The 14203-nt window shown below is 41.8% G+C and overlaps 1 protein-coding gene across 1 annotated transcript; it reads right to left on the bottom strand.

The window, feature by feature from the left end:
- Positions 1–1171: 1171 nt before the first annotated feature.
- Positions 1172–1717, bottom strand: LOC104589191 (uncharacterized). Its single transcript, XM_010247424.1, has one exon. It carries the CDS (start codon positions 1715–1717, stop codon positions 1172–1174), a length of 546 nt encoding a protein of 181 aa, XP_010245726.1.
- Between the last annotated feature and the right edge of the window lie 12486 nt (positions 1718–14203).

Here is a 14203-nt window from a genome sequence, read left to right on the forward strand (position 1 = left end):
GATTTTGTCCGGTTTGGCTTCGATGCCACGTCAGTGTACTATATAGCCAAGGAATTTGCCTGACGTGACCCCGAAGACACACTTGTTCGGGTTGAGCTTCATGTTAAATTTTCTTAGTATTTGGAAAACAGAATTTAAATCATCGACTAAAGAATTTGCAAACTAGGTCTTCATGACCATGTCATCAACATAACATTCAACTTTATTTCCAATCAATGGAGAAAATACTTTATTTACAAGGCATTGGGAAGTTGCTCTAACATTTTTTAGTAGTTTTTTCCTGGTCTTCTAGGTCCATCCAGATCTGGTTGTAGTCAGAATAGGCGTCCATGAAGCTCAGCAATTTGTGCCCCGAGGCCGCATCTACTAGGCAGTCTATTCTAGGGAGCAAGAAACTGTCCTTTAGCAGGCTCTGTTGAAGTCAGTATAGTCAATGCACATGTGCAACTTTCCGTTTGCTTTTTTCACAAGCACTGGGTTGGCTACACAACTTAGATATTGAACCTCTCTAACAAAGTTTGTTGCAAGGAGCTTCTTGATCTCCTCATCTACTATCCTCCACCTCTCTGGGGCGAGGTTCCTTTTCCTTTGCTTGACTAGTTTGACTAAAGTGTCCACATTAAGTTTATGAGTAATTATTGATGGGTCTATGTTGGGCATTTTTGTTTTCAACCATGCAAAAACAACTAAATTTTAAAATAAGAAAACTTACTAGTTGAAACCGAAGTGGTTCTACCAGGTGAACTCCGATCTGGACCGTCTGCTTGGGCTCGGTATCAGAGACCGAGACCAGAACACTATCCTCCATTGGTCGGTCGAGCTCACTCATCAATGTTCTCGGGGGGTGGCTCCAGGTCAACGCCGTTCGCTAGTTTTCCTTTACTCTTTAATGCCATGACATAGCACTATGTGACTCCAACTAGTCACCCCGTACCACTCCTACTCTACCTCGTTAGAAACTTCATTGAAAGGTAATAGGTCAAAACCACTGTGCGAAGTGCATGTAGGATGGGCCAACCTAGAATCGCAATATAGGGGGACGAGGTCGCGACCACCAAGAAGGTGTGCTCAAATCGGAAAGAGTTGGGCTCTGACCCTACTACAACTGACACCTTGATTTGGCCTAAGGGCCTCACCACGTCTCTGTTGAAATTGACGAGTGGTACATCTGCTAGCGCATCTTTTCGAAAGACCCCATGAAAATGATATCAGCTGAGCTCCTGGAGTCGACCAAAATCTGCTTTACCTCGAACTCGTTGATCACCATCTTGACAATGAGGGTGTCATTGTGCGGATATTGGATCCCCCGAGTGTCATCCTTGGTGAAGTATATGGCTTCCTCCATGCAATGGCGCTTCGACGGGTTCTCATCCTCGTGCTCAAGCTCTCGAATTGAGTTTCTCTCCGCCGTGCTGGTACATCCTACCACAATCAATCCTCTGGTGATCATGTTGATCACTCCATGAATAGGCCTCTCTGGTGGTAGTGGATCCTGAGGTGGATGATCCTGATCTTGGTTGCTAAACTCTGACACTTCTCTTGGCTGGTCTGCGATTCGGCTTCGGTCGTCGCGCTTGATGAATTGCTTCAGATAGCCGCAATGGATCAGTTCCTTGATCTCATCCTTTAAATTTCTGCAACTCTTTGTATCATGGCCTATGTCATAGTGGAAGTGACAGTATTTGTTTGGGTTGCGATTGGTGAGGTCACCTCTCATTCTGGGTGGCCATCTTATGTACTTGGTCGTCTTTATCTACATTAGAACCTTGCCCCCTTTTGTATTCAAGGCGGTGTAACTCCGGTTTTGGACTGGAAGAGTTTTGGATTGTCGCCCTGACCTGGAACTTTGGTGTGGAGACTTGCTCCTTCTTCTTGGCGACTTGCTTCGCCTACTGCAAGGTGACCTGCTTCTCTTTAACGAGTTGCTTTTATGCCGTTGCTTGTTGATCCCCACTTCTTCTTCAGCTCACTTCCTCTTCCCAGTCAGCTCTAATCAGGATCCCAACGCCTCCTTCACATTTGTAAACTTGTTGACCTGGTAGAGGAACTCCTCCATGGTGGATGGAGGGTTCAACTCTACTTCCCAACGCAAGTCAGGGTGGCGGACGCTGTTGATTGTTACGGTGAGATGAACTACTGGGTCGAGGTTGGGAATTTAAAGGCCCTCCAAGTTGAACCACTTGATGTAGTCGTGGAGCATCTCGTTTGGCCACTTGATGACATTCAGTCGGTAGGTCGCTGATTTGGTACACCTCTTGCTGGTGGAGAAGTGCGTGGTGATCAGGTCTACGAATTGATTCTAGCCCTTTATCAAGCCTACAGCTAGTCCCGAGTATCACATCCGAGTTGTACCTCGGAAAGTTGTTGGGAAGGACATGTAGAGGCTCGCATCATTTGCCCCATGAAGATGCATGAGGTTCTAGAAGCTGTCGATGTGATCTATAGGATCCATTATGCCATTGTATGACTCCATGCTTGGGGCTTTGAAGTCCTTAGGTTATGAGGTCGTAAGGATCTTTAGTGCTAGTGGAGAGGTGTAGTCAGTTGCGGTGCTGCTGGTTGTGCGACTACCTGGCTTACCTTCCCCTTCTTCTCTGCCTCCTCATTGTTACTGGGAGTGAACTTCTCCCAGTGTGGTGATGTGCACATCGACAATTTCTTCTCCTCAACATCTCGGTCATGTTGTTGCCTTTTGTGCCAATGGGTGTCATCACTCTGCTATGTTATTCGACTGGGACTTGGTTCGGGTCGTCAATGCGATGAGGTGCACCTGGGACCAGGTCCTGGTTTATGTGGCTGGGTTGTTGATTGCCTGGCTGCTGATTTTGTTGTTGCTATTGCTGTTGTTGTTGCATGAAGGCGATAGACATTCTTCCCATGTCCGCATCTGAAGGTTCATATCACAGACATACTGCACTAAATCGTGGAACTGACACACATCGATTCCAGTGGGAACCATTGACGGCTCGACTGGAGGGAGAGGCGCATTCACCTAGTGTAGAGGGAAGGCTTGGTTTGGCATTGGTGACACGCTAGGCAGAGTTAAGGGCATTGTGAACTACCTAATGTTTACATAAGGGACTTCAGGGTGTGCTGCGGGCTGGTCTTGCCCCCCTATGATTTGGTTGTTGTTGTTGGTGGTGGTGTGTTGATTGTTGCTTGAAGATGCCATTGGATCTGTAGAAATAAGAGAGCAAGGTGAGACTACGGCTTTTTGTTGTGTTTTCCCACAAATGGCCAATTGTTCGTGCATGATCTAATCGATCTCTACTGGAAAGCATCTCAGACGGACTGCTATGTGGCCAAATCAAACTGCAAGGCAAAAAGACTAAAATGTTATAGGGTACTTTACCCAGTGCGGGCACTTTGATGCTTCAGTTAGCGAAGGAGGTTTGAGAGAGTTGATAGCTTGTAAGTAATCAAGTGAGAGAGCTAAATTGCGCATACCTTGTGAGGTTGGAGGTGAAGCCTTTATATAGGCGAGCTGCCATGGGTCTCACGATGTGTGTCCAAGATCACTGGCCCATCTAACCCGGAGTATGTTCTGCACCCGAAGATGGACTCTAAGTAAGCTGATAAGTCTTATTAAGTTCATCCGATTCAGGCAGGATCAAGATAAGATCTGTTGGTATGTGACATGATCCCAAGAAGATCAGAGACAGCTGGCTCGCTTCTAGAAGGAGGCTACATGGCACCGGGATAGGTCAGTGAGTGCGGTGAGCTGCTCGGGCCCCAGTCTTGGTTGAGTGACCCAAAGTGCCTGAGGTGACTATGACTGCTGAGGTATTTGAGGAAGCTGGAGTGTCATCAAGTCATTGCATCACTCCACATGTCATTGCATCATTGGATGAGCCAAATTATTCCTCATCAAAACCCTTTCTATAGCAAAGATTTAAGCCATCCAGAAGCACCCAACACTATACTTGCATTGATGTGCCATCACCATAAAAGTTATAAAAAGCACAAACCATTACACCATTGTTATCTCTAATAATCCCACCTCGAGCATAGTCACCTAGGTTCCCACAACAAGACCCATCAACTTTCAATTTAAAGGGAAATTCAGATGGATAGTGCCAATAGATCCGTAGAAGTTTTTCTTTTCTAATAAGACAAATAGGAATTTTCAAGTAATATAAAATGTATGGATTGATCTCACAAGAGTCAAACTTACCTTGTGACATGTTGATCTCCATTATCCATTGTTTAATGAGCATACTAGATGGAAGTCCTTTACCTTCAAACCTTCTTTTGCATCTTTCTTTCCATAACACCCAAAGTAGTAAAGAGGGGAGAACTCTCTTAAGTGGTTGCAGTTTTTTTCTAGTGAGGTTCCACCACAACTAAGTTCTATCCATTATATATTGAGCCATGATGGTAGGAACATCAAAAATGTTGCTGAAATAGGTCCCAAGTTTGTTTGCAATGACACCATTAATGAAGACGTGACTCAGTTTCAGCACACGGTTGGCCACAACAAGAGCACTTCGAAGCAAGTTGAACACCTCGATTTCTTATCACACTGTCAACAGAAATCACACCATTAAAAAGCTTCCACATGAAAATAGAAACTTTAGTAGGAATTCCAGACATCCAAACATAATAATGCCTATACACATGTGGGTCTTGAACTCTAATCAAATTCCAGACCGATGAGATGGAAAATTTTTCATTGGAGTTGCATTTCCAAATTAGTCTATCCTCTTCATTAAAGTCGGCCATGTAGTCACTAGCCTTTGAACAATCTAGGTAATAGGTAAAAGCATGGAGTAATAAACTAAAATAATAAAACAGACCTGACATGAGCAGATCATGAAGATTAGTAATTGCTTTGGCCAATCAAAACAACAAAAATAAACAAACATTATACCTCCAGTCACCATAACCATTGTTCTTGACCTGCAGAAGTCAATTTCCTTCTCGTATCAGCCTTTGGGATGGAGCACAACCACGTCCATGCACTTTCCTTGGCTGAACCGATACATGTGTTTGCACTTGAATGCAATATCTTCTTCTGCCAAGATGGGTTCTTAGTGACTGCAAGGACTTAGTCTATCTCCTTGAGTCACAATGATTCTTTCATGTATCCTTTCTATGAGAAACAATGCTGATAGGATGCACTCTCATGAGTTGGAAGTTAGGAAGAGATTAAGTAATAGAGAGAATGCTTCACACGCCTAGGGGAGAGGGGTCCTCTCTCATATAATTCTTTTAGGCAATCTCCCCCTATCAAAAAGCTTACCTAAAGAGGAGGGATTTAAATTGCCAAATCCCCAAATTCTGGAACTGTTTTAGAAATGTATTTAAATCCTGTCACTCACATAATGAACTCTATTTGGATGGTTGGATTAGGACCAAACAACCTGAATCGTGGTCACTATGACGGGCCACAATCCGGGTCCTACCCATATGGGTATTTTTCTAACACTTCATTGTTTTGATACAGCTTTGCTGAAGTCACTATTTGAATAATATTCTGGGAGATGTCTCCAACATTCCTAAAATTCCAATTCCCGTCATCGTTCAAGATATGATTCAAATTGAAATCTTTAATTCCAAAGTTACTTTCCTCATCTAATTTAATGGGCCAAAACCTGTCCAATATCCTACCAAAAAGAAATTAGACCTTTTTCCATCCAACCAAACACAGTTGAAATGATTCGTGTCTTTGAGATCTAGCATATCAGCCCAAGATTTTAACCAATTTCTTGTCTTCTCTAGAAGAGGGAAAGGGGTGGATTTCACATACCTTGAGATCATAAATTTAGCCCAAAAAATAATCCTTTTGTAAGAACCTAAACCACATTTTTAGCTTAAAAGCTTTTGAAAGTCAAACAACGATCTAATTCCCAATCCCCCTTCAACAGTTGCTTGCAAATTTTATTCCAACTAACCCAATGATTTCTGTTCCCAAACTCAAAGGTGCCCCAGAAAAAATTAGCAAACATTTGATGAATTCTAGAAAGGCCTTTTCTCCTTGCTTCAAAAGCAGCCTTGTTTACTGAACGAGTTACTTTAGAAAAAGAAGCATTCACCACCTATTGAGCTATTTCAAGCAATCAAAAAACTAAAAACTAAAAAGGACAAGTCCAATTCAAAGCCAACCCCTTGCTTCAAAATCTACTCCACCACTATAAGACAGTCACTCTAAATGATAACATGGGAAAGACCCAAATCGTTGGCTAAGGTAAGACCTTCAAAAACAACTAAAGCTTCCACCATTATAGGTATGGTTTTGAAACTGTGGTTGATTCAGACGGTCGGACCATTCGGCCTGGGAGCCATCCAGGCGACTGGTTCCGTTTTACCCCAAATCTGGTCCTTAGCAAAAAACCATTGAATTGGTCACGATCCATTGACCTGGGCAGTCGAACCGTTGATCTGTTCAATGGTTTTTGATCATTTTCTTTTATTTTTTTAAGTTTTATTGTCAGAATGGACCATCCATTCAAACCAGACGATCGAACCATCGACCCAAAAACCAATGGCCAGAACGATTCCATTTCTAGGTCATTTTTTAAAACCATGATTATAGGAGAAAACCAAAACAGAACCATACTTGACCAACAAAGAATAGCCATTACTGTCTCTTGAAACTAGCCCTACCACACCAGTAGAGGAAGAGGCAACAAAAGCACCTTCTACACTTATTTTTGCCCAAAAAAGCTGGGGGGTCTAAACAGCAAAATCCAGCAACCTGCCCTGTTTTTAGGGGTCATCCTTGGTTTCACCCACAAAGTTATCTGGGACTCAAGTTAGTGTGAGATGCATTGTGAGACGTTCCCTTGAGAACGCTGTATTTTATTGGTCTTATTTTGGACCATTTTAAACCATTGGAATGAGATCAGAGGTGTAGCATTTTGAATAGTTAACCTAACATGAGTCTAAAATAGACTCCTTGATTTAGCCTAAAATGAAATGAGTCTAGAATAGTGAAATACATTTTGAAATAAAAATAAAAATAAAAAGTAGGGAAAATTGACTCAGTAAAATTAAAGAAGGAAAAAATCAAGAAAAAACTTCAGACAAAAACAGGAAAAGCATCCAAGCTGAAAAGTTAGAAAATTTTAGAAAAAAAAAAGAAAGCTTTTTTACTAAAAATATTTTTGAAGAACATCAATTGAAGAAATTTAGAAAAAAAATCGAAATTATGTTTTGGTTTTGTGCCTTCGATTTGTAATCGTATTTCAAATCATACATTGATTGAGAAAAGGCTTTCCTCCCACTGAACTGAAGTGGTTTACTTCATCTTTAGGAAGATATATGTGAGAGATTTCAAACCTATATTCATTATTGTTTAGAATATTTTTTTATCGAAATATATTCTTGAACCTAAACAAAGTTTCTACCAGCTATTTGAAATTTTTTTTTTTTTTACTTTCTAGAAATATTGGGATTGAACTAATTTAATATTTGGTATCAAATTTGATTCTCTAGAAATCTTGTTCTTACAAGTGTTTACTCGTAAAATTACTTGAGAATATCTGGTTTGCTATTAACATTATTGCTATTACTGGTTATTGCCCTAGGTTGTGTTTGGTTTGAAGGAAAAAGTAAGGAAAGGAAGGAAAAGGTAGGGAAACCTTTAGAAACCTTGTAAAAGTTTTAATGTTTTGAAAAAACGATTTGAGCTTTATTGGTATAATCTTTGGAGGTTTTCCAAAAAAAAAAAGTATATTTCAAAAATGTTTAAGAAGTGTAGATATGATGGGCTGAATGGGCCTTTGTTTCCTTCCTTTCTTTAATTATGTTTATGTTTTATGTTTACAAGTAATGGGCCTTAGTTATTGGCCTGCTTTTCTTTATTTATTATTGCCTTTAGTACTAGCCGCCCTACTTACAGATGTAATTGTTCTCATATTACAATTAAGAGAATAAAAAATAACATTGGGGGACTGAAGATGAGATAAAACTCTCTAGCCTCTTTCTTCTCTTTTCTTCCACCTTCATCATTAATTCTTTCACTTCCATCTTCTTCAATCTTCTTCTTCTCTTTTCCTTAATCCTATACATAGATTTTATGGAGAGTTGATTAGAAAGTATTCAGCCTAGTTAGAGGTATTTGGAGAAGTTTGAAGTGCTTGTTTGGGGCCCAAGGAAAGTTCTTGGAGAGTTTCTCAAAAACCTTGGCTAATTGGAGAGTTTTTCGATTAAGTGATATAAAGGAAGTGTGGATGTGGCGCTTGGGGCAAGAATAGAAGTTTATTGATCATCTTTGAGAATGATCCAATTTGGAAAGATTTTTGGAGCCTATGGCAAGAGTGGCTATACTTTCTCCCTTTCTTCCATTTTTGTTAGTCCAGTGAAAACCCTGATTTGGTAGTTTGAAGAACAGTTTTGGCCTTAGGGCAGAAGGTCTTGTCTAGTAACACCCTATATATTTTAATTCTTGTTTGTCTCCGTTTGGATAATAGAGCAAATTGGAGGTGAGATGAAACTCTCCATAGATTCCAAGTTTGGTCCAAGAGGGTTCATAGAGACTCTGTTGGGGGCAGTAACCTCAGTGAAGTTTCATGAAACCAATTTTTGACATGGTCTCAGTCTATTAAGATTCATGTATGTAACAAAGGGAAATGGGGGTACATCACTAGTGTAGACACCCCATTTTTTCCCTCTTTAATCTTTCTACACCACTTCAAGTTTCAAGCATGCTTTAACTAACCTCTTAGTCGACTTGGGGGCATTATTAGAATTTTACAAAATTTGGGACGTTTAGGATTTTACACCATAGATACGTAGATCCCAAAATTCTAAATCAGAAAATATGAATATCACCCAAATCTGACATCATTTACCCCTTCATCATAAAATCCGAAGATAGAATTGATTATGATTGTCCGATTGGAATCAATTTAATCCTAAACTTCATCTCACATCAAACCAGAAAATCAAACACCATAGGTACATAGAGCCCAAAATTCCAAATCCAACAACCCAAAGATCACCCAAATCTGACATCGGTTACCCCTTCATCTTAAGACTCGAAGTTAGGACCAATCTCAATCGTCCGATCGGGGCCATTTTGTTGCTGAAACACATCTCACATTAAGTTAGAAATCAAATAGCATAGGCACATAGAGCCCGAAATTCCAAATCCGACGACGGTAAGATCACTCAAATCTGATGCCGCTTACCCCTTCATCATAAGACCCGAAGCCAAAATTGATTCTGATTGTTTGATCAGGATCATTTTAATCCTGAACCTTATCTTATGTCAAATCATAAATCCAACACCATAAGCACGTAGATCCCAAAATTCCAAACCTGATAACTCCAAGGTCACCTAAATTCGACATTGTTTACCCTTTCATCTTAAGACCTAAAATCGAAACTGATTTTGATTGTCTGATCGAGATCATTTTGATCATGAACTTTATCTCACATCAAATTAGAAATCAAACACCATAGGCACATAGAGCCCAAAATTCTAAATCTGATAACTCCAAGATTACCCAAATCCGACACTGTTTACTTATCCATCTTAAGATCCAAAGCCGAAACCAATTCCAATTGTCCAGTCAGGATCATTTTGATCATGAAACTTACACATCAAATCAGAAATCCAACACCATAGGCACTTAGAGACCAAAATTCCAAATCCTATGACTCCAACATCACCCAAATCCGACATAGTTTACCCCTTCATCTTAATACCCAAAGTAAGAACTGATTCCGATCATCCGTTCAAGATCATTTTAATCCTGAACTTTTTCTTCACAACAAATCAGAAATCAAACACCATAGGCATGTAAATCTTGTAATTCCAAATTTGACGGCACTAAGATCACCCCAATCCAACACCATTTACCCTTTCATGTAAAGACCCAAAGCCGGAATCGATTCTGATCGTTTGATCAAGATCAATTTTTTTTATCCTGAACCATATCCCATAAGAAACCAAAAATCCAACCCATTAGATGCATAGATCTCGAAATTATGAGTCAAACAATATGAAGATCATCTAATTCTGACATTGTTAACCCCTTCATCTTGAGACCCAAAGCTAGATTCGATTTGAACCCTCCATTTGCAATTTTCTTCACTACAACTTCGAACCTTGGGACCTACACAACCAGATCTTTCTCCCAACTTCTAGAACCATCTTAAAATTTAAAATTTAACCAGCTAAGGAGCCTCCAATCAATCAAGCAAATTGGTAAAATTTCCCTCTTATTGTCTTGATTAATTGAGAGGATCTCTCCCAAAGCTGTCTTGAGAGCCCCTTCCCTCAATCAATCTCCCTCTAAAAATACTTTAAAAACCTCAATCAATCTCCCAATCTCAAATCTCAGCCCTCCATTCCCTTCTACAATCTGATGTTGTTCAATCCAAGGTGACTTGAACGGAGGACGCAGTCAGATAGTCCAGCCAATTAGGCAAGGCCAAAAAGGATGAGGTCACACACTGAGGTGATCTACAAGAACAAGAAGAGTTAGAGGCCCGAGGAGTTATTCCCCGAGTAAGCACTCCGATGCTCAAACCAGTAAAAAAAGGGAGATCGGCCTGGGCAATCTAGCTAGTCCAGACTGAGGTGAATGCAATGAGGTCTGATAATGGGTGATTGTATAACACCTCGGTGACATCACGGCACATGGTACTTCCGAACTATTGTATAACACCTCGGTGCCATATAGGCAATCACATGCCCTTGACAAGAAGGTTGGGCTCACCTCAGGTGCACTTCACAAACTTCGAGAGAGCGCCTGACACCACCTCGTCTAGGGCCAACCTGGTGCACCTCGTTAGGATCAGGACAGGAACCTTGACATGAGGTGTGATCTCCCATTGAGTTCTCACCGACCTGACTAAGGTCCAGGTAGTGACCTGTGTGACATGGCAACCGACCTCCATTGCATGTGGCTTATCCTCTCTAACACCTCTAGAATCACGTCGCCTGAGAGAATTGACTTTCGTACCACCCGCTTCTAAGAGAAGCCTCATCGTTATCCGTTGGAATCATCTCTAAGGACTGCAAGCCAGTAAGCCATGTTCCCCCAGAGATCTCTGATGCACTATGTGAGACCCTTGCCTACACCCCTTCAACCAAAAGAGGTACGTGAGATGTATCTCTCTGAAACCTCTAGCTATCTTGCATTCTAGCATTCTTAGCACTCTTCGCTGACTTAAGCATCAGAGTGCCCACCCCTGGTAAAGCATCCTGAGTACTTTGATTAGTGTTCTCTTGCAGCTTGGTTAGCCAACCTCACTACCTCGACATCCAAGCTGTCCTCCAGCAAGGAGCTCCAGATTGTGCACCATCAATTGGCGTCGTTTGTGGGAAACACCATAAGAAGCCTTCTCACTCCTTTTACTATGGCATCAACCAATGACAACAACAACAACGCTTGGATCAAGGGAACCCCTGTAGGGGGGCAGAATCAAAATGACCAGCTTGAAAAGAATCTCCCAACCTTCAATATGTAGCCACCCTACAGGTCGAGCCCTCCATGGTTCCTGTGGAAGTTGACGACCAATAGACTGTGGAGCTACCCCCACCCTCCATGGTTCTTGTGGGAGTTGATAGCCAATAGACTGTGGAACTGCCTCCGTAGGTCAAGTTCTCCATGGCTCCTATAGGAGTTGACAACCAGCAATTATCAGAGCTAGCACAATACGTTCGTGGCATCGACTTACAAGTTTAGAATTGGGAGGGTCACCTCGCTACGATGGCATGGTTGCAGCTTTAGGTGCCCCCGCGACAACACAATAACCCACCAATTCACGGAGTGATTAACATGATCACCAATGGGTCCATAGAAGCAAGTTACAATAGTTCGGTTGGTTGAACCCCAATTCACAAGCTGAACCATGAGGGGAACCCACCGAAGCGACCAAGAGTAGAAGAGGTGATATACTTCACCGAAGACGACACACGCAGTGTCCACTACCCCCACAATGACTTTCTCATAGTTAAGCTCATCATCCATGACTACAAGGTGAAAAGGATCCTGGTCGACTTTGGTAGATTGACAAATATCCTATTCCTCAGAGCCTTCAAGCAAATGGGACTAAAGAAGAAAGACCTGGTCCAAGCTGATGTACCTCTAGTCAGTTTCAACAGAGAGATGATTTGAGCTATTGGGCGGATAAACCTACTTGTAACAGTTGGAACCACGCTAAACGGGATGAGATTTCCGCATGACTTCCTAGTGGTGGAAACAACGTCGCCTTACAACGCAATCTTTGGCCACCTAATTCTACACACCCTCAGAGTGGTGGTCTACACATACCACCTCGCAATGATGTTTCCCACCAACCACGGAATAGGAGTAGTGCGTGGTGATCAGCTCAAGTCGTGAAAATGCTACATGGTGGAATTGAAGGGTAAAGCGAAGCTGGTGGAGGGAGACCTGGAGCCACTCCCTGAAAGCGGTGACGAGAGAGCTCGCCCAGTAGAGGACATCGTCCTGGTGTCGGTCTTTGATACCGACCCCAGGAAGACAGTTTAGATCGGTTCACAACTCAAAGAAACTCTATACTCCGAACTAGTAAGTTTTTTAAAATTGAATATTGATGTTTTTGCCTAGTCAACTGCCGGCATGCTCGACATAGACCCCTCTGTAATAACCCATTGATTGAATGTAAACCCTATGGTTAGACAATTCAGACTCACCCAAGAGAGGTAGAGAATGATTGATGAAGAGGTCGGGAAGATCTTCGTAGTAAGCTTTATTAAGGAGGTCAAATACCAAAGCTGGATTGTGAATGCAGTGCTCGTAAAGTAGGCTAACGGGAAATGGTGCATGTGCATTGTCTACATTGACCTGAATAGAACCTACCCAAAAGATAGATTCTCACTCCCTAAGATAGATCAGTTGGTATATGCGACCTCGGGATTTTAGTTATTGAGCTTCATGGATGCCTACTCCGACTATAACCAAATCCGAATGGATCCTACCAACTAGAAAAAACATCTTTTGTTTCCTAAACAGGTCTCTACTGTTATAAGGTCATGCACTTCGGCTTAAAGAACGCTGGGGTGACCTACTAGCGACTTGTAAATAATTTTTTCCTGTTTGATTGGAAGCAAGGTATAGGTTTATGTTAATGACATAGTCCAAAAAACAAATCTTTAAATTCTTGATCATTGATTTAATCGATGTGTTTACCATGCTAAGAAAAATTGATCTAAAGCTTAACCTAAATAAATGTGTCTTCGGTGTCATGTCGGGTAAGTTCCTTGATTACATAGTGAACCGACGTATTACTGAAGCTAACCCCAAGAAAATCTAGGCCATCTTAGCCATGTGACCTCCTAGGTCTATTTAAGAAGTCCAAAGGCTAACAGGTCAAATATCCGCCCTGAACCAATTTATGTCCAAGTCATCTCGGCAATGCCTTCCATTCTTCAAAGCCATTAAGAAAGCCCAAGACTTTAACTGGACTGAAGACTACCAACTCGCCTTTGATGAGCTCAAAAAGTGCCTTAATTCCTCACCCTTGCTAAATAGGTCAAAACTTGGGGATGAGTTGATTTCTCTACCTCTCTACAAGTGACGAGGTGGTCAACTCGGCCTTAATCTGAGAGGTGGATAGAGTGATGTGACTTGTTTATTACACAAGCAAAGTGTTGCACACCACCAAGACTAGATACCCGAACATAGAAAAGTTGGTCTTCCTGCTAGTAATAGTAGCTCACAAATTACGCTTGTATTTCCAAGCCTATACGATTGTTTTCCTCACCGATATTCAGGGATGTTGATGAAGTGGGAATCAAAGCAAAAATGATATTCAGTTTGAGCCTTGTCCAGTGGTAAATGCCCAAGTCCTGGCCAACTTTGTCACCGAGTGCACGTTCAACTTGCCAACCCTTGAAATTGGAGAACCTGCGACCACCTCAGAGGCCTCGACTAGTGTGGCACCTATCCCAACCTAGGATGAAGAGCCATGCATCCTCTATGTGGATGGTTCATCCCATTAGAGAGGAAGTGAGGTTGGACTAATCCTTCTCAGACAAAGCAAGATCAAGTTGGAATATGCTCTCTGATTTGTGTTTCGACTGTAGAGCAATGAAGTGGAGTACGAAGCACTAATTGTGAGCCATCTCTGGCTAAGGAGTTTGGTGCAAAGCATGTCGTCATTTGTAGTGACTCATAGTTGGTTGTGAACCAAGTGAACGAGTAATACGAGGCTCAGGAGCCCACCATGTTTGACTACTTGGCCAAGGTAGAGCTCTATCCGAACTTTCGTTCCTGGTATATCC

This window comes from Nelumbo nucifera, chromosome 5 (genome assembly GCF_055504915.1).
Source record: "Nelumbo nucifera cultivar China Antique chromosome 5, China Antique-T2T, whole genome shotgun sequence".
In the NCBI taxonomy this organism is placed as follows: domain Eukaryota; kingdom Viridiplantae; phylum Streptophyta; class Magnoliopsida; order Proteales; family Nelumbonaceae; genus Nelumbo; species Nelumbo nucifera.

Coding starts and splice junctions, on each gene's coding strand:
- LOC104589191 (XM_010247424.1), bottom strand. CDS start 1,717: ATGAGAGGTGACCTCACCAATCGCAACCCAAACAAATACTGTCACTTC.